We start from the raw sequence: 26,138 nt of genomic DNA on the forward strand, positions 1-26,138 counted from the left end.
GAGACCCACCACCCATTGGTGAGGTGCAGCTGCCCAAGGTGGGGGCTGGTTATGCAGGGATCCCTCAGGGGGCACAGCTATAGGTGGGGCAAGGTGCAGGGGCTGAAGCACTGCACACAGGCCATGAAGAAATGGCCTGTACCCCACCCCCAATTGGGGGTAGTGCAGGATGCAGAATGGAACCCTGCACTCCTGCCCCAACACCGCTAGGGCCTGCACTGACCACTCTTATCCAGTTCATGGGGGAAAGGGCCCCCTGAGACCCAGCCCCACACCAACCCCCTCCAGAATCTTTAGGGCCGAGGCCAGAATGATGCTGGCCCAGCTGGGCCCTGCTTTACTCCTCCCCATTGCCCTCCCCCTAAGGCAATGACAACCCCCTGATCTCTCCCCATTGGGGGTCACTCCCTAGTCACAAAGATCGCCCTCCCCCACACAGTGAGGAGGCAGCTCTGAGAACAGCACTTTATTGCAGACACAGGGCAGACACTACTTCTTCTTGGAGACACCAACGGTTCTGCCCCGGCGCCCGGTCGTCTTGGTGTGCTGGCCCCGCACACGCAGCCTGGGGGAGAGAGGGGAGTGAGACGGGACCAGACCCCAGCCTGCCCTGCTGCTGCTCCCAGGTTCCAGACCTGTCCCCCCCAAATCTCTGAATCCACCCCTCAGCCAAGTCCTATGGCCCTACACCCCCAGCTCTGCATTGTCCCATAATCCCCTGCTACACCCACATGCAAAGGCTCTGCGCCCAGTTCCCCCTCCCCTTATCCAGCCCAATGACCCCCTTTATCTTCAGCCACCCATCCCCACTGCACAGCAAAGGATGAAGGGGACCCTCAACCATCTCCCAGGGAGTAGGCAAAAGGCCCCCCGCCATTCACCCTTCCCAGCTCCACAGCTCTCGCTCCTCTCGTACCCCCAGAAGTGGCGCAGGCCCCGATGCGCCCGGATTTTCTTTAGCCGCTCCAGGTCCTCACGCAGTTTGTTGTCCAGCCCGTTGGCCAGAACCTGAGGAGACAGACATGGAGGGGTGGGGGGTGAGGTCAGGCACAGCTGGACTGGCTCACAGACACCCAGGCCAGCTTCCCTCTGCAATAGGGGCCAGCGCTAGCTGGGGCAGAGCCCCACAGGAGCAGCTGTGGGACAATCTGCCCCACCTCAGGGCTCCTCCTGATCTGTGATTGTCAGAGATCGGCTCAGGCCCTGCAGTGCGAGGTTTGATATCCCTGCCCATTGTCAGCATGAACTGGTCCAGCCCTGGATAGTCCGAGAGTCACAGAAATGCCCAATCCCACGGCAGTGAGTTCCACAGGCTAAGTACAGGGAACGTATGAAAAAGTCTTTCCTTGTAGCAGGTTTGAACTTGTCCCCTTTCAATTCCATGGCATCTCCCCTCATCCTCACGGCAGGAGTCAGAGACAGAAGCCCCCGATCCGCCTCTCGAGTGCCGAGGGCAAGCATGCTAGGACAGGATTCCTGTTAACTCTCAGTGACAGCCAATGGGCTGGGGCTCCCACAATGCACTGGGGTGACAAAGCCCCCTGCTGCCTACAGGACCCCAGAGCAGCCTCTGCAGTGGGGGGAGGAATGTGCCCAGCCCCACACTGCTCTGAACATCAGAGCCCCCCCAAACACACACCAAGCAATGGGCTCTGCACCCTGCTCTCACCTGGCTGTATTTGCCGTCTTTGACGTCCTTCTGCCTGTTGAGGAACCAGTCGGGGATCTTGTACTGCCGGGGGTTCTGCATGATAGTGATGACACGCTCCACCTGTGGGGGGCACAGAGATGGGATTAGGCAGGGGGCTCCCCTCACCCCAGAGACTCCCAACACCCCAGAGAGATCTCCCTCCTTCAGCCCAGACATCCCCGCTCCGAGAAATTCCCAATCTCTTGATGTCAACCTCCACCTAGATACCCCAAGAAATCCACCCCCACCCAACACCCCTCAGCAGGCTCCCAGATACACCCCAAGCCTCAGCCCCCTTCACTGCACAGCCCCCCACCCAGATTCCCAAGTGAGAGCCATACCACCTTCATCCCAGAGACCCCCACCCCATCTGAGACAAGTGCCACCCCTCATGGTCCCAGAGAGATCACCTCCCCCCTCGCCCACCTCATCCTCTGTCAGCTCCCCAGCCCTCTTGGTCAGGTCAATGTCCGCTTTCCTCAGCACCACATGGGCATAGCGCCGACCCACACCCTGGAAGGGGGAAGAAACATTAACAGAGCCCCGGGGCAGGGACTCAGTACCCTCCACTCACTAACGTTCCCGGGAAGCTCAGTCTCTGATGCTGAGAGCAAGACCCTCCACATGCCAGGACAGAAGAACCTGCTTCAAGAGACACCATGGGTACAGCCCAGCTTTAACCCCCCCACCCCCGATACATGTCTCCATATACACCCCCACCCTTGCCCATGAAACACAGACAGACCATGGGATCGAACCTGGGACCTCTGGACCTCTACTGCATGAGGTAAAAGCCACCTAGCCATTAGCCCGGATCGTTAATCTGTCTCTCTGAGTGGTCTCAGTGCCACTAGATGGGACAGACACTACACCCGGAGGTGTTTGGGTTACACCTGCATCCTGCTCAGTGAGACCTTGTGACAGGGAGTTCCCCTTGCTAACTGCATGGCGTGAGAACCTTTGGGAGCCCGACCCCTTTCTCCATCCCATCCCAGCTGTGCAGCACCTCTCCTTCCGCCGGCCTGCCCGCTCCGCCACACAGGGTCAGTCCTGACCCCCAAGTCTTAGATGGGGCCCCCCCAGCAGAACCCCATCTCCCCAGGGAGGGCGCCCCATGGATGCACACAGAGGCACTGGGATGTTTTTGCTGTTCTCGCTCTGGTACAGCATTCCCAGGGCTGACAGCAGGGATACACAGCCATGCCCCACCGGGGGGAGGGATACCCCATGCCCCCCTCACCTTGATGGCGGTGATGGCGAAGGCGATTTTCCGTCGCCCATCTATGTTGGTGTTGAGCACTCGCAGGATGTGCTGGAATTTCTCAGGGATCACAAGAGACTAAGGAGAAAAGGAGCAGGGTGTGTGTGTCAGCACAGAACTGTCCCCTATCAATGCCCCCAGCTGGGGACACACTCCCCACAAGGCAGGAGTCAGCCCCAACCCTCTCCTCCAGGATGCAGCACCCCCCACACTTGGCTGTTATATATAGTGGCAGTCGCCCCCTCACCCTCTCTGCCAGCCTTGCCTCCAGTGCCAGTCCCCTAGAGCCCCCTCCTCCCTCAGCCAGCCTCCTCCCCCCCCCCCCCGCAGCCAGCACGTCCCAGCCTCCCCCCCCGCCCCGGGCCAGTCCCCCTGTAACCCCCCACGCCTCACCCCGCACAGGGGGACCTCCCCGCAAAGCCCCGCTTCTATCCTTCCCAGGGAGCGCGGGCGGGCCCCGCTGCCCCCCGCTGCGGGGCGGATGGACCCCGATTCCCCCCCTCGGTCTGATCGCAGCTCCCCCCCCCGGCCCCTTCCTGCCCCCGATCGGCTCCCCGGGGAGCCCCCAGCGGGAAATGGGGGGCGCCCCAGGAAGCCCCGGCTCCGCCCTCTCGGACAAGCCCCCGCCGGCCCCGCTGCCCCCCTCCCCGGGGCGGATGAACCCAGATCCCCCCCGCTCTCACCATGGCGGCTACTCTGCGCTCCAGTCTCGCCCCGTCCGGAAGAGAGAGAGGAAGTGACGCGATGCCTCTTATAGACACTCCCCCTACAGGCAGATAAACTTCCGGTCAGGGCAGTTCACCTTCCGGCAGAGAAGACAAACTTCCGGTTCTGCCCGTAGTCTTTCCGATCATCCTCCCGCAGAGTTCCACTAGGGACACGGCTACCGGGTTGGGCACCAATATGTGAAGTCCGGGTATGAAACCTGCCCCATGACAGAAGGTTCCTATAGGATTAAATCCCCCTATTTGATAGGGACTGACCCCCTTCGACTTCGGGTGGCATGTTCATGCCAGTTCATGTCCTCCCGTTCACTAAAGGAGGGGCTTTGTTACCTCATTTCCGGGAGACCCGCCGCCCACCCGGTGCATCATGGGAGTTGTAGTTTTTTAAAGGCATACGACCGGAAATGAGCCCTTGGAGGCCCGGATGCGGTGGGAGCGAAAGAAGGAGCGGGGCGGGGATGATGGCGGCGCTGAGGCCCGATGAGGAGCTGGGGCTGCGGGTGACTGAGATGGAAGAAGAGGAGGGCATGGTGAGGGTCCCCCAGCCCAACTTCCGGTCCCCAGGCACCCCACTTCCGGTCCCTTTCAAAATAGGCCCGTAGTGGGGAACCGCCCCCTGGTGTCCAAATTGGCCCCCACTTGTCATCAACCCACCCCCACCCCCAGCGTGCGGTGGGGTGGTCCTGGGTCTGGGCAGGATTTGCATGTGACCCCGTTAAGTGTTGTGTGAAATGTGGGAGCCTGAAAGTTCAACGACCTTTGACCCTGACCCCAGTGACCCCAGGCCCTCTCTGCATCACCCTGACCTCTGACCCCAACATGACCCCATCCCACTCTGTCACCCCCATGCCTGTTCATGTGACCCCATATCCTTGTGACCCCTGACCCCACCCTGAACCTCCTGCCCGCTCTGGTCCCCCGACCTCTGCCCCTCCCCTGCTCTGTTCCCTCTCTCTGCGCCTCCCCCAACTCAGCTGCTAGGGGCCCCACATTGCCCCTCCCATCCGGACCCAGTGGCATCTGTCCTGTGTCTCAGCCGGTGCGTGGGGCTGCCGCATCTGGTGGCCAGGCCTCCGTCCCAAACACCGTGTGACATTAGTGACCCTCGCTGCGCGCTGACCATGGGTCTCTTATTTTTCCCATCCATGTGTGGAATTAATTTTGTTTTTTGCTCCAGTATGGAGGTGACATGTGACACATCACCTTCATATTGGCGCACATAACAAAATTCATGTGGTGGGGGTGGGGCCGAGGGGTTCGGAGTGTAGGAGGGGCTCAGGGCTGGGGCAGAGGTTTGGGGTGTGGAGGGGGTTAGGGCTCTGGCTGGGGTGTGGGGCCGGGGGTGAGGGTTTTGGGGTGCAGGCTGCCCCAGGGCTACAGTGGGGAGAGAGGACTCCCCCCAGCTCTCTCTCTCTCTACGCAGCAGCACCTGGGCTGGTGGGGGAGAGGCACCTCTCCTCGCCATGGCAGCTCTGGGGTTGGGGCTGCAGGATAGGTGTCCCGGCCTCAGCAGGTCCAGGCTGCGGCAGAGTTGGGGCCGGGGGAGGGATGCCCCGGCCGCAGTAGGTCCTCGGGTGGGTTCCCTGAGAGCCTGCACTGCGCTAAATAGGCTGCTGTGTGGCCGCGCAGCTTCCAGGGAACTGAGGTGCTGACCCTCACCAGTGCTATGTATCCTCTGTCTCCACGTGTTAACCATGATCTTTCACTCCCTGCGGTGCCCTAACCACCCCCCCATAACCTCAGATTCTCCTATCCCCTGAATCCACCCTCAGCTGTCATCTTTGACCCCACGGTGTCCCCCATGACCCTGGGACCTCCTGTTTCATGGGTGATAGAACCCCACTGGCCCCTTTTTGTGCCCCACACCCCATAGCTTCCAACTCCTATACCATGTCCCTGTAGTCTTTGATCTCTGCAGTGAGCCCTACGGTCTGTGCTCCCTCCTTGACCCCCACCTGTCCCTCTGTTCCTAGGCCCCCCCCCCCCCGTAACCCTGAGCTCTATTTCCTGAACCTCTATGGCACTTATACCCTCCAGCCTGCCTAGCCTGGTCACTGGGTGTACCTCCAAGACCCCTTCCCCAGAGCCTAGTGGAGCTCACTGCTCCCCCACAGCCCCCCGTAACAGCTTGACCTGCACTCCCTAGGGCCGTGGAGAGGAGCAGTCGCTGCAGCTGAACTTGGGGGACCTGGACCTCACCTCAGATGAGTTCATCCTGGATGAAGTGGACAGTAAGGGGGGGGGGGGGCTTACCCCTGCACAGCAACCAGTGGGGGGCAGACAGTGATCTGGGAAAGTGGGGGAAGGCCGTGAGGTGGGGGAGGTCAGGAGTAGTTTGGGTGGATGTAGGGAGGTGGGGGAGCACTGTGGCGTGGGGGGAATGCAGGGAGGTGGGGGTACTGTGGGGAGGTGGGTTTGGGGGACCACTGTTATGGGAACTGACCCAGTCTCCCCTACCCTAGTTCACATCCAAGCCAACCTGGAGGACTCCCTGGTTCAGGAGGCGCTGAAGACAGTAAGTTGCCCCCCTCCTCCCTCTCCTGGGGCAGGGGCCCAGGTGAGCCCCTGCCCCCCAGCCCAGGTGACTCTCCCCTCTCTCCCCAGGGTGTGGATCTGCGGCAGTACTCCAAGCAGGTGGAACTGGAGCTGCAGCACATTGAGCACGCCTCCATCAGGGACTGTATCCTGCCTCATGGAGTCCCCCTACAGCCCACGAAGTGTGGGTGGGGTCAGATGGGGGGAGGTCTCAGTGTCAGGGGGAGGTCCTTGCACCCTGGCTGTACTGCTTCATACTCTGGGGCAGAGGTCCCCAACGCGGTGCCCGCGGGCGCCATGGCAAAGGGGGTGTCAAGGGGCAAACCCCTCCCCAGGAGAAAGAGGAAAGTGGCCCCTCCCCAGGGCCTCTCACAAGCATTCCCCCCACTGCCTGGCTGGCTGGGCCCCCCATGCCCATTTCCTTAGCAGCCTGCCTGCCCTGCAGACATCAAGGAGAGCAAGAACATCACCTCCCTGCACAACCAGATCACTGCCTGTGACGCCATCCTGGAGGTGAGCCTCTGAACCCTGTGGGGCCCCCACCCCTCCAGGCCCCCACCCTTCGGTCACTGCCTGGGTTACCATCCTGAAGGTGATACCTGGAACCCCATAACCCCCCCAACCTCCTGATGCCCCCAAACTCTCCACACCCCCACCCCTCACTCCCCAGAGCACTGTCTGCAGTTCTTGTCTCTGACTGGTCCGCCCTCCCCCGCAGCGCATGGAGCAGATGCTGAGCTCCTTCCAGTGTGACCTGAGCAGCATCAGCTGTGAGATCCAGACGCTGCAGGAGCAGTCCGTGGCCATGAACCTGCGGCTCAAGAACCGCCAGGCCGTGCGTAGCCAGCTCAGCCAGCTGGTGGACGAGCTCGTGGTGCCAGCTGCCATGATCAGGTGGGGAGCTGGGCTGGGGGCCAGCCACCGTGGTCAGGTCGGGGGCTGAGCTGGGGGCCGTCTGCCATGATCAGATGGGGGACTGGGCTGAGGGCTGGCTGCCAGGCAGGGGGATGGGAGGTGTGGGGAAGGCACTGTGGGGGGACAAGCTGGGGACTGGCTGCCATGGTTGGGGGGGGCGGGGGGGCTGAGCTGAGGACCTGCTGCCAGGCAGGGGGATGGGAGGTGTGGGGAGGGCACCGTGCGGGGACAGACTGCAGGGAGATGAGGGTGTAGGCGTTGGTGGGTAGGGGAGTTTGGGGTGCTGGCCACCACCTCTGGGCTGGATGCGCAGGCTGTGAGGTGTGACCCTGGGCCGCCTTTGTCCCTGCCCCCGCGCCCCCAGCACCATCCTGGAGGCCCCGGTGACTGAGCAGGACTTCCTGGAGCAGCTGCACGAGCTGAACAACAAGATGAACTACGTGAAGGAGCAGGCCTTCCGCGAGACCATGGCCTGCACTGACGTGCACAACGTGCTGGACCGGCTGAAGGTCAAGGTGAGCCCCGCCCTGGGAGAGCAAGCTCGGCCCCTCCCCCAGAGCCGGGCCAGCTGCGCTCCGTCTCCCCCAGGCCCCAGCGGTCAGGGGTCATCGGTCAGGCTGCGTCAGCCCCTCCCGGGGGATCTCTGCACATGGGGTGGCCCTGCTGGTCACACGGGTGTTGCGGGATGGAGGTGCAGTGGGTGTGGAGCTGAGGGAGTGGGGAGGCGCTGGGGGGAAGGGAAGGGTGTCCGCGTGGGCTCAGCCTGCCCTGTGGTCCGTGATCCGCTCCCCCTCGACCCTTTGCAGGCTGTGACCAAGATCCGGGAGTTCATCCTACAGAAAATCTACTCGTTCCGCAAACCCATGACCAACTACCAGATCCCCCAGAATGCCCTGCTCAAGTACAGGTCAGCCATGGGGTGGGGGGTAAACGAGAATCCCCCAGAATGCTCTGCTCCAGTAGAGGTCAGCCATGGGGTGGGGGGTAAACGAGAATCCCCCAGAATGCTCTGCTCAAGTACATGTCAGCCATGGGGTGAGGGGTAAATGGGAATCCCCCAGAATGCCCTGCTCCAGTAGAGGTCAGCCATGGGGTGGGGGGTAAATGGGAATCCCCCAGAATGCCCTGCTCCAGTAGAGGTTAGCCATGGGTTGGGGAGTAAATGGGAATCCCCCAGAATGTCCTGCTCCAGTACATGTCAGCCATGGGGTGGAGGTTAATGGGGATCCCCCAGAATGCCCTGCTCCAGGAAATGTCAGCCATTGGAGTGTGGATGGGAGCGTATGGGGATCTCCCAGAATTCCCTGCTCCACTACACGTTAGCCAGCGGGCAGCGGGGGCTATGGCGCTCTCCCAGAATGCTTTGCACCAGTGGCGGGCAGTTCCCCAGACTGACGCGCCTTGGCAGGTTCTTCTACCAGTTCCTGCTCGGGAACGAGCGGTCGGTGGCCCAGGAGCTGCGGGAGCAGTACGTGGAGACCATGAGCAAGATCTACCTGTCCTACTTCAAATCCTACACCAGCCGCCTCATGAAGATCCAGGTGAGGGGAGCCCGGGGAGAGTGGGGCAGCCCTCGGGGTGGGGGGGGTGTACAGAGCCTCATGGGGCTGGCGTGTGGGGGTGGGGATTCCCACACAGCGTGCTCTGATTCCCCACCATGTGAATGACGGGGTGGGGATGGGGGACCCCATGCTAACCTCCCCCCCATCTGTCCTGCAGTACTGGGAGGAGGGGCTGGGAACCCCACACTGACCCCCATCTGTCCTTCAGTGTTGGGGGAGGGGCTGGGGACCCCACACTGACACCCCCCCCATCTGCCTGTCTGTCCTGCAGTACGAGGAGGTGGCGGAGAAGGATGACCTGATGGGAGTGGAGGACACGGCCAAGAAAGATATCCTGGCTCCCTGTGCCTGGAAAGCTGCATTCCCAGGCACCCTGCGGGGCAGGGAAAGGGTGTGGGGCTGAGGGTGGGGGGGCTCGCTGGGAAGGCGAAGGGGGTGGGGCTGGGGGGGACTGGCTGGGAAGGTGAGGGAAGTGGAGCTGGGGGGGGCAGCATCTCCCCGCTCTTTCCCTTGACACCTCCCCGCACGGTTTTTCTCAAAGCCCTCACTGAAGAACCGCAACACGATCTTCACGCTGGGGAACCGGGGCAGCGTGATTGGGGGGGCCGAGCTGGAGGGGCCCATCATTGTGCCCCACGCTGCCCAGAAGAGCGATGTCCGCGTGAGCAAATGGGGGTTCAGGGGGGGTCAGGCTGGGGGGCTGGGGAGGAGATGTGGTGGGGACAGGAGGCTTGGCCCGGCTGTGGGGGGAGGGGCAGGAAGCTGTGACCTCTTAGGGCCAGTGGATCAGGGGGGCCACTGGGGAAGCAGGTTGGGGGGCGCTGGGTGCGTGTCCCTCCCCCCCCGGCAGTACCGCTTCGAGTCGCGGTTCCCCTGCCAGAGGGGTTGGGGGGCTGTGTCCGGCCCCCCCAGCTAACCCCCCCCCCGGCAGTACCCCTTCGAGTCGCGGTTCCCCTGCCAGAGGGGTTGGGGGGCTGTGTCCCCACCCCCCAGCTAACCCCCCCCCGGCAGTACCCCTTCGAGTCGCGGTTCCCCTGCTAGAGGGGTTGGGGGGGCTGTGTCTGGCCCCCCCAGCTAACCCCCTCCCCCCCCCGGCAGTACCCCTTTGAGTCTCTGTTCCCCTGCCAGAGGGGTTGGGGGGGCTGTGTCCCCACCCCCCAGCTAACCCGCCCCCCCCGGCAGTACCCCTTCGAGTCGTGGTTCCCCTTCCAGAGGGGTTGGGGGGCCTGTATCCGGCCCCCCCAGCTAACCCCCCCCCCCCGGCAGTACCCCTTCGAGTCGCGGCTCCCCTGCCAGAGGGGTTGGGGGGGCTGTGTCCCCCCCAGCTAATCCCCCCCCGGCAGTACCCCTTTGAGTCGCTGTTCCGCAGCCAGAGGGGTTGGGGGGGCTGTGTCCCCACCCCCCAGCTAACCCCTCCCCGCAGTACCCCTTTGCGCCGCGGTTCCCCTTCCCGCGGGTTTGGGGGGGCTGTGTCCGCCCCCCCCAGCTAACCCCCCCCCCCCGGCAGTACCCCTTCGAGTCGCGGTTCCCCTGCCAGAGGGGTTGGGGGGGCTGTGTCCCCACCCCCTGGCTAACCACCCCCACCCCCACCCCCCGGCAGTACCCCTTCGAGTCGCTGTTCCGCAGCCAGAGGAGTTGGGGGAGCTGTGTCCGGCCCCCCCAGCTAACCCCCCCTCCCCGGCAGTACCCCTTCGAGTCTCTGTTCCCCTGCCAGAGGGGTTGGGGGGGGCTGTGTGTCCCCCCCAGCTAACCCCCCCTTCCCCGGCAGTACCCCTTCGAGTCGCTGTTCCGCAGCCAGCACTACGCTCTGCTGGACAACAGCTGCCGCGAGTATCTCTTCCTCTGCGACTTCTTCCTGGTGACGGGGCCCAGCGCCCAGGAGCTCTTCAACACCGTCATGGGCAAGACGCTGGCCATGTTCCTGGTGAGCCTGGGGGCGGGGGGGCTCGGCGGGGGGCAGGCCGGGGGCGGGGGGAGATGGGCAAGGCGCTGGCTGTGTTCCTGGTGAGCCGGGGGGCGGGGGCTCGGCGGGGGGCAGGCCGGGGGCGGGGGGAGATGGGCAAGGCGCTGGCCGTGTTCCGGGAGAGCCTGGGGGCGGGGGGGCTCGGCGGGGGCAGGCCGGGGGCGGGGGGAGATGGGCAAGGCGCTGGCTGTGTTCCTGGTGAGCCGGGGCGGGGGGAGATGGGCAAGGCGCTGGCCGTGTTCCTGGTGAGCCTGGGGGCGGGGGGGCTCGGCGGGGTGGGGAGATGGGCAAGGCGCTGGCCATGTTCCTGGTGAGCCTGGGGGCGGGGGGGCTCGGCGGGGGGCAGGCCGGGGGCAGGGGGAGATGGGCAAGGCGCTGGCCGTGTTCCTGGTGAGCCTGGGGGCGGGGGCTCGGCGGGGGGGGGGGCAGGCCGGGGGGGAGATGCTGGGGTCTTGCTGCGGGGAGGGGGCAGCTGTTGTGGGCTCTCGGCCCCTTTGACCCGTGTCTGTGCCCCCTAGAAACACATGGATGGGTACGTGTGCGACTGCTACGACAGCATCGCCATCTTCCTCTGCATCCACATCGTCCTGCGCTTCCGAGCCATCATGGCCAAGCGCAACGTCCCCGCCATCGACAAGTGAGTGTGGGACCCCCCCGCTCTGCTGCTGGGCCCCAAACCCCCCCCCTCTGCGCTGGGAGAGCCCCGGGGTCCTGGCTCCCAGCCCCCTGCTCTGCCACTGGGCCCCACAGCCTGCCCGGCGCTGGGAGAGCCCCCAGGAGTCCTGGCTCCCGGCCCCCTGGTCTGACCGCTGGGCCCCAGACCCCACCCCTGCGCTGGGAGAGCCCCAGGGTCCTGGCTCCCAGCCCCCTGCTCTGCCGCTGGGCCCCAACACCCGCCCCCTGCGCTGGGAGAGCCCCAGGGTCCTGGTTCCCACCCCCTGGTCTGACCGCTGGGCCCCACTCCTCAGCTGGCGCTGGGAGAGCCCCCAGGAGTCCTGGCTCCCAGGCCCCTGCTCTGACCCACTGCCCATGTGGTGCTGGGAGAGAGCCCTGGGGTCCTGGCTCCCAGCCCCCTGCTCTGCCCACTGGGCCCCACAGCCCGCCCAGAGCCAGGAGAGAACCCAGTCCTCCGGCTCCCCCCAGGTACTGGGACACGCTGCTGGAGATCCTGTGGCCGCGGTTCGAGTACATCCTAGAGCTGAATATCCAGAGCATCCAGAACACGGACCCCCAGAGACTGGGCTTCCTGGACACGCGCCCCCACTATGTAGGGGGGATGGGCATGGGGGGGTGGGGGCTCACCCTGGGAAGGGTGGGTAGTGTTGGTGGGAGGGGTTGGGGGTGTGGGGAGTTAGTGGGTGCTCATATGGGGCAAGGAAGGGGGGTGAGGGCTGTCTGGGGAGTAGGGGGGGGCTGGCCTAGGGCAGAGTGAGTAGTTTGGGGGGGTTGGGGTGTCGGGTGGAGGTCAGGGAACGCCGGGGGGGCAGTGTCTGGGGGTCCCCGGGAACCCTGTTGTGCCCTCACCCCCCGCACCCCATGTCCCCCCAGATCACACGGCGCTATGCAGAGTTCTCTTCTGCCATCGTCAGCATCAACCAGACCTTCCCCAACGAGCGAACCCACACGCTGCTGGGGCAGCTGCAGGTACGGGGGGGGGAGACCCAGCACAGTGGGGGGTGCAGTGGATACCAGGGTGGGCCCTGTGCTGCCAGAGAGCTATGGGTACCACGGGGAGGGAGATACAGCCCAGGGGACCCAGGAGTCCTGTGGCCGGGGGGAGCTGGGGTCACATCCAGCCAGGGGACCCAGGAGTCCTGCGGCCGGGGGGAGCTGGGGTCACACCCAGCCAGGGGACCCAGGAGTCCTGCGGCCGGGGGGAGCTGGGGTCACTCGGGCCCATGGGGGTGGGGCACACCCAGCTCGGGCACAGGGGTGACTGGCTCGGCCCCTCAGCCCTGGCTCTGCCCCAGGTGGAGGTGGAGAACTTCGTGCTGCGGGTGGCGGCTGAGTTCTCATCGCGCAAGGAGCAGCTCATCTTCCTCATCAACAACTACGACATGATGCTGAGCGTCCTCATGGTAACGGCCCCCCGCATGCTCCACCCCCCCAGAGCCAGCCTGTGCCCTGGGGAACTGGCACCCTCCAGAGGGGACAGGCCCCATGTCCCCTCCCTGCCCCCCTGAGCCAGGTAGTCCCTGCCCGGGGGCTGGGTGGGAGCCGGTGCCCCCTAGATGAGACAGGCCCAGTGTCCTATTCCAACCTCACCCAGCCATTTACCCCCCTGCCCTGGGGCTGGCTGATGGCCAGTGCCCCATAGAGGGGAGAGGCCTTGTCTCCCTTTCCCTGCCTCCCTCTCCCCCCCATCCCTTGAGCCAGGCAGCCCCCCCCCCACCTTGGTGCTGACAGCCCTGGGGTGACAGGTCCCCCCCCCCCGTTCCCGTTGGTGCTGAGGGCCCTGGGCTGACATGTTCCCCCCCCCCCACCTTGGTGCTGACAGCACTGGGGTGACAGGTCCCCCCCCCCCCCCGTTCCCGTTGGTGCTGAGGGCCCTGGGCTGACATGTTGTCCCCCCCCCCAGCTTGGTGCTGACAGCACTGGGGTGACAGGTCACCCCCCCCGCCCCGTTCCCTGCACCACCACCCCCAGCTTGGTGCTGAGGGCCCTGGGCTGACAGGTCACCCCCCCCCACCCCATTCCCTGCCCCACCTCGTTTGGTGCTGAGGGCCCTGGGCTGACAAATCACACCCCTGCCCCATTCCTTCCCCAGGAGCGGGCGGTGGAGGAGAGCAAGGAGGTGGAGGGCTTCCAGCAGCTGCTTTCAGCCCGGTCCCAGGTGAGTTCCCATGCGCCACACAACTAGGGCCAAAGTGTGGCTATGGGTCCAGGCGGGGGGCACTGATCTGGGGGGGGGTGGTCTGGAACAGATGAGGTGGGGTGGGGGGTGCAGTGGGGGCGGGGCTCTGGAACAGATGGGGCAGGGTGGGGGTCTGGAACAGGTGGGGTGGGGGTGCGGTGCTCTGGAACAGGGGGGCGCGGTGAGGAATCAGCTGAGCCCAAGCTCCATCCTGGGGTCACAATTGTCCCTTCTGGCCTTGGAATTGAAGAATGCGTCACGTGGCCCTTTGGGGGTGTGTGTAGGGGGAGTGGGGAAAGGGGTCTGACCACCTGGTGCCACCACAAGGACCCCCCCACATGGGGTCTCCCCACCCAGTGGGAAGCTTCTTGGGGTGCCCTGATCCAGGCCTGGCGCTGGGATGGGGGTGGGAGTTGGGGGAGGATGGGGGGGGCAGGGCCGGTGCTGGGATGGGGGTGGGAGTGTGGAGACGATGGGCGGGGCAGGGCTGGCGCTGGGATGGGGGTGGGAGTGGGAGGAGGATGGGGGGGCAGGGCTGGCACTGGGATGGGGGTGGGAGTGGGGGGAGGATGGGGGGGCAGGGCCGGTGCTGACTCTCCCCTCCCCCCCCCAGGAGTTCATCGAGGAGATCCTGTCGCCCCCGTTCGGGGGGATGATCGCCTTCGTCAAGGAGTCGGAGTCACTCATTGAGAAGGGGCAGCTCGACCGACTGCGTGGGGAGGAGGGTGAGACACGGGGACCCTCCTGCCCCCCACACGAGGAGGGTGACAAACAGGGATCCCGTTCCTACCCCCTTGTCTCCACCGCTCCACTGGCTACACCAGCGGGGGAGCTGTAAGGGTCCCTCGGCCGGCGGCTGAGCCTGTCCTCGGTGCTGGGTTCTCTACAAAGGGGTTCCCCAAATAGGGGGAGGTTCTAGGCCCTGACCCCCCTCTCTCCCCAGCCCGGGTGACCCAGCTGGTGCGTGGATTCTCCACCACGTGGAAGGCCTCGGTGGAATCGCTGAGCCAGGACGTCATGAGATCCTTCAGCAACTTCAAAAACGGGACCAGCATCATTCAGGTGAGACAGGCAGCGAATCATGGAGCCGGGAGGCTGGCAGGGACCCCCAGAGGCCACCGAGTCCAGCCTCCTGTGCTGAGGCCGGGCCAAGTAAACCCAGCCCAGCCCCCGTGGGAGCTTGTCCAACCTGGCCTGAAAAGCCTCCAGGGACGGGGATTCCCGGGTGTGGGGCCTGGTCCGGAGCGTCGCTGCCTGGGGAGTTAGAAAACGTTTCCTCATCTCCAGCTGGACTCACCCCTTGCTCCGTGTCCTGCCTGCTGGGGCCACGGAGAGCAGGCGACCCCCGTCCTCTCCAGAACAGCCCGGGGCCGAGCTGAAGGCTGCTCTTGGCCCCCCCCCAGGACTAACCGAGCCAGGTGGTTTTAACCTGTCCTCACAGGTCGGGGTCCCGAACCCTTTGTCACTTGTGTTCTCCTCTGGACTCTCCCACTTGTCCCCAGCGGGGCCCAGGGCTGGACACACTCCAGGACTGTTACGCCCTGCGTCTTACACACGCCACCCGTTAGCACAGCCCAGCGTGACACCAGCCTTCTCCCCAGCTGCAGCACAGGGCTGGTTCCTACTCACTCGCTGTGTGATGCACCGTAACCCCCGCTGCAGCTCGGCAGCCCCCCAGCCAGCTAGACCCGAGGCTGGAGCTGTGTCTGTTCTCCTGCCGCAGGGACCTACTTTGCACTTTACTGAATTCAGACCAGTTCTCCGAGGTGTCCGGGCTGGTTAGAATTCTAACCCTGCCCTCCACAGCGCTGGCAAGGCCCCCTCCCCGGCCCCTGCCCACCCAGGCCTGATGTCAGCTGCAGGTTTGATAAGCAGCGTCTCTGCTCCATTCTCTAAGCCATTAGTAAAACTATTGACTAGTACGGGAGCCAGGACCGACCCTGGCAGGGACCCCCCTAGATACGCCCTCCCAGTCTGACAAGCTCCCCCTTATAGTCATTTCATGTAGCCCCCCCGGGCCCCTGGCAGGGACAGGCATGAGGGGGGCTGGGATGTTCCTTAGAGCCCCGTTACCCTGCAGCTGCTCCCCCAGGGAGGGGCTAAGGACATGGCCCAGCAGCAGTAATGGTATTGACGTTATGTATGGGTTGGGGGGTCGGGCTGAGAGCCAGCTCCCGCCAGGTGGGGACAGGAGCGCCGCGGTCTGGGGGGAGGTGGCACTGCCTGTGGGGGGATGGACACGGGGCATTGAGGGGCTCTGACTCCCCCACTCTCTCCCCCCTGCAGGGGGCGCTGACCCAGCTGATCCAGTACTATCACCGCTTCCACAAGGTGCTGGCGCAGCCGCCCCTGCGCGCCCTGCCGGCCCGCGCCGAGCTCATCAACATCCACCACCTCATGGTGGAGCTGAAGAAACACAAGCCCAACTTCTAGGAGAGGGGAACCTGTGGCCCCCAACCCTGCCCCAGGCCTGGGGGGGGGGATCGGCACAGCCCCCTCCCCTGTGTGGGCACAGGGGGTTTGTGCCCCCTCTCCCCAGTGCACTGTGGGGAGTGGAAAACCCTTGCCCCACTCTTCCCTTCTCCCCCTGCTGCTGTAACCCACGGGGACCAGTCTAACCCCAGCGCTCCCCACCAACTTGTGGGGCCCCTATGGTTGGGGGGGCAGCTCCAGGCTGCAGCAGGGACCTGTCCCCCCCATGTCAGCACCCCTTTCTGCCCTGCAGTGGCTCCCCCCAAGAGAGGGGGAAGGTGAGGGACCTGCAGGTGGGGGTCGGGGGGGCTCTCCCCTCCGCTCCAGGTGGCTTGTGTGTGTATCTGGCTTTGTACAGTGACAATAAACTCCCTGCTACTCACCAGCTACTCACCAGCTTGGCGTGGGGAGTGGGAGAACAGCAGGGAGGACCCCACACCCTGCTCTAGCACAGAGAAGGGAGATTGGGTGGGAATCAGGGCCTGCATCTGGTACCCGGCTCAGACACGTGCTCCAGCGGCCTGAACTCCCCCAGCTCACACCAGCATGTCCAGTTCACCCAGTACCTCCCCTCCCTAACATGAGGGGGAGCCAGGACTCCTGGGTTCTCTCCCAGCTCTGGGAGGGGAGTGGGGGCTGCTGGGTCAGAGCAGCAGGAGCTGGGAGCCAGGACTCCTGGGTTCTCTCCCCGGCTCTGGAAGGTGAGTGGGGGCTGGTGGGTCAGAGCAGGGGAGGCTGGGAGCCAGGACTCCTGGGTTCTCTCCCCAGCTCTGGAAGGTGAGTGGGGGCTGGTGGGTCAGAGCAGGGGAAGCTGGGAGCCAGGACTCCTGGGTCCCCTCCCAGCTCTGGGAGGGGAGTGGGGGCTGCTGGCTCAGAGCAGCAGGAGCTGGGAGCCAGGACTCCTGGGTTCTCTCCCCGGCTCTGGAAGGTGAGTGGGGGCTGGTGGGTCAGAGCAGTTCTGTGAAGATGGGGCCCAGGCTCCTCCACCTTGCCCCTGAACCCCAAGAGACTCAGACGCTGATGCTTCAAAGACCCAAATTGCTTAATGAGCCACAAACAGCAGAACCACTTTGAAAAGCCCCCAAAGCGAATCCCACCCCCAGCATGGGGGGAAGCAGCAGGTGGCACCCCTGTGCAGAGGGGACAAAGCAGAATCTAGGGGTGCCCCTACACAGCCCCTTAGGGGCAGGCATCTGTCCTGGGAGCAGCACCCCGTCCTTGGGGGGGATGTTTCCAGCTTTTTGGGGGCCCTGCCTGGGCCCCAGCCCTGCTGGCTCCAGCGGCTGTACACGGGGGCGCAGCAGCAAGGCGATCGTCGGGCTGAGTTCCATGGGGGGGACGGGTCAGTCCTGGTCAGAGGGGTCCCCCTACTTCTGCTCCTTGGTGGGGGCGTAGTACAGCTCCAGCGGCTTGGTGACCTTCCAGAACTTCTCGTTCACCAGCTCCAGGGTGAGGGAGCCGTTCAGGGTCTGCGGGGAGATGGGGTTAGTGGGGGGGGGAGCTCCCCCTGCTGCCCACACCCCCCCCTCCCCTACTGTGGCAATGGGGCCATCCTTGGCTGCCAGGGGAGAGCGCCCCCTGCTGACCCCTGACCCCCACAGTCCCTGCCCCATAGTGCTGCAATGGGGCCATCCCTGGCTGCCAGGGGAGAGTGCCCCCTGCTGACCCCTGACCCCCCACAGTCCCCGCCCCATAGTGCTGCAGTGGGGCCATCCCTGACTGCAAGGGGGGAGTGCTCCCTGCCATCCCTGGCTGCCAGGGGAGAGCGCCCCCTGCTGACCCCTACCCCCACAGTCCCCACCCCAGTGCTGCAATGGGGCCATCCGTGACTGCAAGGGGGGAGCGCCCCCGGCTGCCCATAGCCCCCACCCCCCTACTGTGGCAATGGGGCCATCACTGACTGCCAGGGGAGAGCGCCTCCTGCTGACCCCTGACCCCCACAGTCCCTGCCCCATAGTGCTGCAATGAGGCCATTCCTGGCTGCCAGGGGGGAGCCCCCACTGCTGACCCCTGACCCCCACAGTTCCCACCCCAGTGCTGCAATGGGGCCATCCCTGACTGCAAGGGGGAGCGCCCCCTGCTGACCCCTGACCCCCACAGTCCCCGCCCCATAGTGCTGCAATGGGGCCATCCGTGGCTGCAGGGGAGAGCGCCCCCTGCTGGCCCCTGCCCCACAGCACAGACCCCTAGTACTGCCCTAGGGCCAGCGCTGCCTCCCAGCCCCCATACCGTGAAGGGCCCCCCGGAGGTGGTGATGTAGATCGTGTACTGCTTCTCGCTCACATCCTCCAGGCCGGGGGCCTCGGGGCCAGGGGCCGGCGCCTCCTCCAGCGCGATGCGCAGGGCCAGGTACTTGGAGAGGTGGTCCACCGTGGCGTTAGCCGTCGTCTTCACGTACCTGCCGGGCATGGGGCAGGGTGAGGGGGATTCCCAGGCCCGGGGGGGAGTATGGGTGCTGGGAGGGGGGGTATGAGTGCCGGGGGAGGGGACAGAGGGGCAGGTCACTTTGGAGGCTGCACTTGAGAGAGGTGCAGTGGGGTGGGAGCAGGCAGAGCTCTAGGGGGCACGTGTGACAATGGGGTGCTGGAGTCTTGGGGTCCCCAGGCTCTCCCCTCTGCTGCAGCTGGCTCGGGGGGATCGTAGAATGAAGGGGCCCCCGGAGGCTGCTCTCTCCTGGTCTGGGAGAACTCCCACCTCCCCCAGCACGGGGAGCAGCCTGGGTTCTCGGAGGGGGACGCTGGGGCTCGGGGGGATCGTAGAATGAAGGGGCCCCCGGAGGCTGCTCTCCCCTGGTCTGGGAGAACTCCCACCTCCCCCAGCACGGGGAGCAGCCTGGGTTCTCGGAGGGGGACGCTGGGGCTCAGGGGGGATCGTGGAATGGAGGGGCCCCCGGCTGCTCTCACCTGGTCTGGGAGTATTCCCCTTTCTCCACCAGCACGGGGTGGGGGCGGAAGACGAGTTCGATCTCGCTGCTGCCCGGCTCCGCGCCCGGCTCGGGGGTCCCGCAGCCCCCTCCGTCGTGCGAGGTCTCAGGGTCGGGCTCGGGCCCCGAGTCGTCGGAGGCGCGTGAGCGCTTGCGGCTGGGGCCGGCCTCGGGGTGGCTGGGGGCCGAGGCGTTGCTCAGGTGGGAGCGGCTGTCGCAGTTGTCCTCCCCCCCGCTGAACGTGGTGTTATCGGACTCCTGGTGCAGCTTCCGCACCCGCTGCGCCCTGGGGTGGGGGGAGCAGAGGGGGGTTATCTGGGGGAGGGGGAGGGGAGGGGGAAAACACTAGGAAACTCCCAGCAAAACCTGCAGGAAATGCCGAACTGAGCCAATAGACGCAGCACTCGCTTTGGGCCGGACCCCTCAGCCGGCCCCAGGCCCCCCAAGCAGGGCGTTGAGGGCAGAGCTAACGGGTGGGATTTAGGGAGGGTGGAGAGGGTCCCGGGGGGGCGTGGCTATAGCGACGCCCTGGTTCCTCTGCACAAAAAAAGGGTGGTAAAAACCCAGGAAATTCCCTGCCAACAACTGTGTGAAATGCAGCCGTGATCCTGGGGAGACCCCACCCCTCCGGACGCCTCGGTCCTGCCCCCCACCTGTGCATGGCCTGCATGCGGAGCCCCTCCTCGATGCTGCTGCTGAGCGCCTGCTGGTTGTGGAGCCGGCTCAGCTTGGCCAGCACGCGGTCCTGGTGCGCCTCGTACTCGTCCCGGCTCGGGTAGATCTTGGAGATGAGGGCGTCGAAGTTGGGGTCGGGGCGGAGCGAACGCTTGGAGACCAGCTTCTTCCGGCAGGTGGGGCACTCCTTGTTCCTGCACCGAGGGGGGGTTATCCTGGGCATGGGCCCCCCTGACCCGCCGGGCCCTTCCCTGTCTGCCCCCCACAGACACCCCCCACCCGATACACGCCCCAGTAACCCTCTGACCCGCCTGGCCCTTCCCCTTCGCCCTCTGCAGCCACCCCCCACCCAATACATCTTCCAGCGACCCCCCCCCGCAGCCACCCCCCACCCAATAAACCCCCCAGTGATTCCCCCAACCCACCCGGCCCTTCCCCAGCTGCCCCCTGCATCCACCCCCACCCGATGCGCTGTCCAGCAACCACCCCCAACCCAATACACCCTCCAATGACCCCCAACCCATGCAGCCGCCCCCCAGCCAATGCGCTGTCCAGCAACCACCCCCGCAGCCACCCCCCCACCTAATACACCCCTCAGTGACCCCCCGCTCCACCCGGCCCTTCCCCAGCTGCCCCCTGCATCCACCCCCACCCGATGCGCTGTCCAGCAACCACCCCCAACCCAATACACCCCCCAATGACCCCCAACCCACCCAGCCGCCCCCCACCCAATGTGCTGTCCAGCAACCACCCCCGCAGCCACCCCCCCACCTAATACACCCCTCAGTGACCCCCCGCCCCACCCGGCCCTTCCCCAGCTGCCCCCTGCATCCACCCCCACCCGATGCGCTGTCCAGCAACCACCCCCAACCCAATACACCCCCCAATGACCCCCAACCCACCCAGCCGCCCCCCACCCAATGTGCTGTCCAGCAACCACCCCCGCAGCCACCCCCCACCTAATACACCCCTCAGTGACCCCCCGCCCCACCCGGCCCTTCCCCAGCCACTCTCACTCAATGCGCCCTCCAGCAACCCCCCACAACTCCAGGCCTTCTCTGACACACTTCCAGGCGGCCCCATCCCTTCCCCAAGACACCCCCTTCCCTTCCGTCTTTCCCCGCTGCCCCACCATACCCGCTGCGCAGGGCGGTGACGATGCAGTCGGAGCAGAAGCGGTGCAGACACTCCTTGGTGGTCATAGTGTTCTTCAGCATGTCCAGGCAGATGGGGCACATCAGCTCGCTGTGCAGGCTGCGCGGGGACACCGCGATCTCCGTGCTGTCCATGATGGCCTCCTGCCGGGGGGGTGTCAGAGCCCAGGCACCCACAGACCAGCCTGGCCTCCCCCCAGCCCCACCTCCCCCACGCAGCCCAGCCCTCTGTCCTCATACCCCTACCCTACCAAATCAGACCAATGGGTCCATCCAACCCCCTCCCTCTGAGCCTGTTATCCCCGCCCCCCCCAGCCGAGTCCCCCCCTCACGGGTCTCACCTGGGGGGTCCGGTGCAGTTCATACAGACTCAGCTCCCAGGTCTTGCTGGCACTCTGCGCGTTGGCAGGGGTCGCCATGGTGGTGGGGGCTGAGGGGAGGGGAGCTGGGGGGGACACGACAGATCAATGGGGAGCAGCCAAAGCTGGGGATACCCAGGAAGCCCCCCAGATACACCAAGCTCCCCAGGGGCTGCTCCTCGAGCCTCCCACTTTTCCCCCATATCCCCGCCCCCAGGGTCTCCTGCGAAGGAACTGCCCCTCCTCAAGTCACAGGGTTTTCCCCCAATTCCCAGCTCCCCCTCCAGGGCTCGTCCAGCTGGAGGGTCCCCGCCATTCCCAGCCCCCCCTCAGAACCTCCTCAGCTGCAGGGTCCCCCCCGATTCTCAGCCCCCCAGGGTCCCCCCAGCTGCAGGATCCCCCCTTCCCAGCCCCCCAGCTGCAGGATCCCCCCTTCCCAGCCCCCCAGCTGCAGGCCCCCCCCCATTCCCGGCCCCCCAGGATCCCCCCAGCTGGAGGGTCCCCGCCATTCCCAGCCCCCCCCTCAGAACCTCCTCAGCTGCAGGGTCCCCCCCGATTCTCAGCCCCCCAGGGTCCCCCCAGCTCCAGGCCCCCCATTCCCGGCCCCCCAGCTGCAGGGCCCCCCCATTCCCGGCCCCCCAGGGCCCCCCAGCTGCAGGCCCCCCCCGATTCTCAGCCCCCCAGGATCCCCCCAGCTCCAGGCCCCCCATTCCCGGCCCCCCAGGGCCTCCCCAGCTCCAGGCCCCCCCTCACCGACTCTCCGGGTCCGACACACAAACAAGGTTTTTTTTCCTCCTTCACTTTCGTGGGGGGCGGGGCCTCCCCTCCACGAGAGACGTCATTTCCTCCCCTTCCTCCCCGTGACGTCAGGCACCCCCCCGCCAGTGATGTCACCCGCCCGAAGCGGAACGGGGCGGGTGGGGATCCCGGGGAATCCCCCCGAGACGGAGACCCCCCCCCGGCCCCTCCCCCAGAGAGACCCCCGCCCCTCTGGAGAGACTCCCCAGCCCCCCTTAATGGGACCGCCACGGCCCCTCCCCCAGAGAGACCCCCAAGACCCTCTGGAGAGACCCCCCCCAAGACAGAGACCTCCCCCAGCCTCCCCTAATGAGCCTCCACAGCCCCTCCCCCAGAGAGACCCCCCCAAGACCCTCTGGAGAGACTCCCCAGCCCCCCCTTAATGAGCCCCATGGCCCCTCCCCCAGAGAGACCCCCCCAAGACCCTCTGGAGAGACCCCCCCCAAGACAGAGACCTCCCCCAGCCTCCCCTAATGAGCCTCCACAGCCCCTCCCCCAGAGAGACCCCCCCAAGACCCTCTGGAGAGACTCCCCAGCCCCCCCTTAATGAGCCCCATGGCCCCTCCCCCAGAGAGACCCCCCCAAGACCCTCTGGAGAGACCCCCCCCAAGACAGAGACCTCCCCTAATGAGCCTCCACGGCCCCTCCCCCAGAGAGCCCCCCCAAGACCCTCTGGAGAGACCCCCCGAGACAGAGACCTCCCAGCCTCCCTTAATGAGACCGCCATGGCCCCTCCCCCAGAGTCTGCCCCCGAGAGACCCCCCCCAGCCACCAAGAGAGACCTTCCCCAACGCCCCTTCCCCCAGCAACCCCCAGCCCTGCCCACAGATAGGTCCTGGCCCCAACACACACCCCTGGACCCCCCTGTCCCTCCCCTTTCCCCCCAGAGAGAGAGACCCTGCCCCCCACCCCTCACACTAGGCAGAGCTTAACCCCCTAGAACGGGACCCCCAGCCCCCTGAGACAGAGACCCCAGAGTCTATTCCCTGTAGCTGCAGGACCCCCCCACACTGTTCCCCCCACGTGTGATTTACCTGCCATTAGCCCCCCCCAACACCTCCATCAGGGTGACCACAGAACTTGGGAATTGGGGGGGAGCTGCAGGTTGGGAGTGAGGGGCACTGGCAGCGCTGCGGGGGCAGGGGGAGCCCAGGGCCGGGTTGGAATTGAAGGAGACTGGGGGGGTCGGGGGCTCAGGGGTGCAGATGGGGTGAAAGCGGGTGGGAGGGTTCCCTGCCAATGCCCCCTTCCCACCCCATGTCTCTCTCTCCCCCAGTCTCCTGACCTGACCCCCCCATTCACCCCCCTGGGGACAGGGGCTCGGTGTTTGCTGGGGGTGGGGTGGGGGAGGGGCTGGCTAGGAAAGGGGGTGGGTGGGAGCGGTGGCTGCTCCGGGTGTCTCTGCCAGGCCTTTGAATGGGGCTGGGACCACACAGGCTGCACCCCCCCCTCCCAGCCCATTGTGCCCAGTGAAAGGGCCCAGAGGATTATGGGCCGGGAGCGGGGGTGGGGGAGTTAGCACTGGGGTTGGAGTTGGGAGGGGCTCACACCAGACACAGGCAGAGCCCCACCCCCCTCCCCTCACTGCCCCGTCACCCCGACCCGGGGTCTCCCCTCGCCTCCCTCTGCCCCGGCTCTGCTCTCAGGCCCTGCCCCCTAGAGACCCTAGAAATGGCCCCTTAACACTTTGGGGGCACTGTACCCTAAAACCTGAGCCACCTGCATGCCCCCCACCTGTCAGCCAATCAGGGAGTGTCGCCTTCACACCGCTGGCCAATCAGATCATGACAAATTCATATCTCCCCACCCCTTGTCCAACCAGAATGGGCAGGGGGAGGGAGCTGGCAAGTACATTCAGCCAATCGGGTTTGTGACCTTCCCTAGCAGCCAATCAGAGGGTGCGCTCTATATCCCCTGCCATCTGCCAACCAATCATTTGCACCTGTATTTGCACTCCTACTCCTTGGCCAATCAGTTTTCAAATGGTGAAGGTGGGGCGGGAAAATCCCCAGGTTATGGGTTGCCACCTGCCAAGGCCACTGGTCTCCATAGAGATAACGAGATGGGGGGGTCAAAGGCCAGAGGTCATAGGGGCTGACAAGTTTGGGGTTGATGAATGAGAGAGGTTGGAAGGGGAGAATCACCCGCCCTGCCCCGAGCCAGCCAGTCCCTGCCCTGGGGCCGAATGGGAGCCAGCGCCCCCTAGAGGGGACAGGCCCCTGCCCCATTCCCCATCCCCTGCCCCCCTGAGCCAGTCAGTCCCTGCCCTGGGGCCGAATGGGAGCCAGCGCCCCCTAGAGGGGACAGGCCCCTGCCCCATTCCCTGCCCTCCTGGGCCAGCCAGTCCCCACCCTGGAGCCAGATGGGAGCCAGCGCCCCCTAGAGGGGACAGGCCCCTGCCCCATTCCCCATCCCCTGCCCCCCTGAGCCAGCCAGTCCCTGCCCTGGGGCCGAATGGGAGCCAGCGCCCCCTAGAGGGGACAGGCCCCTGCCCCATTCCCCATTCCCTGCCCCCCTGAGCCAGCCAGTCCCTGCCCTGGGGCCGGGTGGGAGCCGGCGCCCCCTAGAGGGGAAAGGCCCCATTCCCACAGGCTGTGTGGGGTGCTGTGGGGGGTCGTGCCTTCCCGTCTCTGCCAGGTGTCGATAGGAAACCCCGGCTCACGACGTCCACACTCAATTCTTGGGCGCAGACACAAGAATTGCGTTTGGACAATCAGGAGCCGGCGTTCAGTGCAGGCTGCGGGCAGAGTCGGGGGCTGGGGGATATGTGGGGGCAGCCACAGTGCAGGGAGGGGTGTGAATGACACCGTGAGGGGACGATTCACACACGTCACCTCCCATGAGCAGCGAGATGAACTCAGGACGACAACATGCTGATAAGCATTTGGGCTGGAACAGGTGTGATCTGGGGTTCAGATCAGTGTGAACTCACAGACACAATATTACATGTATAAGCCATTATGCAAACATGCCAGCTCACATGTGTCACATTACACATCTGAACTGGGCTGGCAACCCATAGACCTGCACATGGGTGAGCTGTGATGCAAACACGTGAATTCAGACACATATAATCATACACATCATCACACACGATCACACACACGCATCACACACCATACACAAGCATATATGTGAACACACACACAGTGCCTGATTCAAACATACATGAACCCACAATAAAGGAGTCTGATACAAAAGTGAACTCTATTGTCAATAGAGTTGTCTAAACATGTGAATCTACATGTGCAAACAGGGCAACCAACACATGTGAATCTGGTCATGTGACCTCATATACATGGTAGGCGACAAATGCACATAAACCCGCACAATCACACACGTGTGATCCCTAGCATGAACATGTGTCCATTTGAACATGGCAGTCATGAGTTGTTATGCAAACAGGTGTTAACTCACAACTATACATGTGAGCTGTCATATGTGTAAACTCAAACATAGGAACTGACACATGGGATCTGGTCCAAACACACATGGAATCATGGGTAACAAACTCACACATGTATGAACTCTGATGCAAACCTTTGTTAACTCACATATATGCCCTCATGCCGTCCATGAACCAAAAACAAACAAAAAAGTGACCTTGTGTGGCACAGACATGAAATAAAAAATAACCATGAACCATGATGTAAACACATGTGAGCTCACCACCCACATGCATGTGCATACATAACCACAAACACACATGAACTCAAACATGCTCTTACATGTAGCAGCTCGTCAAACACGTGAGCTCATTCACGAGTTCACATATGCATGTGATATAAACTGACCACAGCTGAGCTTACAGACTTATGAACAAGGCTAATTAACACACACGAACTCACATACATTGTCTGGCACAACTGTGAGCTCCCATACAAAGCTGCATGACCTCTGACACACCCAAGCTTACAAGCAGCACAGCATCTGACATGAGTGCACATGGAATTGCACAAGTGTCAATGTGACTTCACAAGAACTCAAATGCAGACATGCATGAACTCACAGATAACTGTCATCCAACATTGTCTGATCAGAAATAAACATCAATTCATGTGTTCTTGAAAACACACATGAGCGCACCATTAAACATGGCATCTGCTTCACATGTGATCTACATGTGGCTTCACCCAAGTGTGAGCTGTGCTGTCAGTACATGTGATCCCACATACATGATCCTCTACACACATGAAAGTAAATGTGGAGGTGCATACACACACACACACACACACTTAAGGAAGGCAGGGAA

At 64.4% G+C, this 26,138-nt stretch overlaps 3 protein-coding genes across 4 annotated transcripts; 1 reads left to right on the forward strand and 2 right to left on the reverse strand.

Annotated features, from left to right (window-relative positions):
* Positions 1-453: 453 nt before the first annotated feature.
* RPS18 (ribosomal protein S18) lies at positions 454-3,726 on the reverse strand. The gene is made up of 6 exons (XM_044983508.1): positions 3,635-3,726; positions 2,931-3,029; positions 2,117-2,203; positions 1,670-1,771; positions 917-1,008; positions 454-565 (listed from the first exon to the last, which is right to left on the reverse strand). Exons 1-6 carry the CDS (start codon positions 3,635-3,637, stop codon positions 490-492), a joined length of 459 nt encoding a protein of 152 aa, XP_044839443.1. The 5' UTR covers positions 3,638-3,726; the 3' UTR covers positions 454-489.
* A 326-nt stretch (positions 3,727-4,052) lies between these two features.
* On the forward strand, positions 4,053-16,360 carry VPS52 (VPS52 subunit of GARP complex). Of its 2 annotated transcripts, none has more exons than XM_044983506.1 (20): positions 4,053-4,206; positions 5,823-5,907; positions 6,139-6,191; positions 6,281-6,356; positions 6,657-6,724; positions 6,930-7,105; positions 7,491-7,641; positions 7,933-8,033; positions 8,535-8,667; positions 8,960-9,017; positions 9,216-9,349; positions 10,457-10,612; positions 11,170-11,288; positions 11,795-11,918; positions 12,200-12,295; positions 12,622-12,729; positions 13,419-13,484; positions 14,119-14,230; positions 14,449-14,567; positions 15,792-16,360. In XM_044983506.1, exons 1-20 carry the CDS (start codon positions 4,081-4,083, stop codon positions 15,936-15,938), a joined length of 2,208 nt encoding a protein of 735 aa, XP_044839441.1. In that variant the 5' UTR covers positions 4,053-4,080; the 3' UTR covers positions 15,939-16,360. The 2 variants fall into 2 exon arrangements, with proteins under 2 accessions (XP_044839441.1, XP_044839442.1); XM_044983507.1 differs by lacking the exon at positions 4,053-4,206 and adding an exon at positions 4,697-4,715.
* A 644-nt stretch (positions 16,361-17,004) lies between these two features.
* RING1 (ring finger protein 1) lies at positions 17,005-21,976 on the reverse strand. The gene is made up of 7 exons (XM_044981577.1): positions 21,842-21,976; positions 21,071-21,174; positions 20,713-20,873; positions 19,554-19,769; positions 18,881-19,186; positions 18,207-18,375; positions 17,005-17,446 (listed from the first exon to the last, which is right to left on the reverse strand). The coding sequence occupies exons 2-7, from the start codon at positions 21,146-21,148 to the stop codon at positions 17,345-17,347; spliced, it is 1,032 nt and encodes a 343-aa protein (XP_044837512.1). The 5' UTR covers positions 21,149-21,174; positions 21,842-21,976; the 3' UTR covers positions 17,005-17,344.
* Between the last annotated feature and the right edge of the window lie 4,162 nt (positions 21,977-26,138).

Source organism: Mauremys mutica, chromosome 12 (assembly GCF_020497125.1).
Source record: "Mauremys mutica isolate MM-2020 ecotype Southern chromosome 12, ASM2049712v1, whole genome shotgun sequence".
NCBI classification, from domain to species: Eukaryota; Metazoa; Chordata; order Testudines; family Geoemydidae; genus Mauremys; species Mauremys mutica.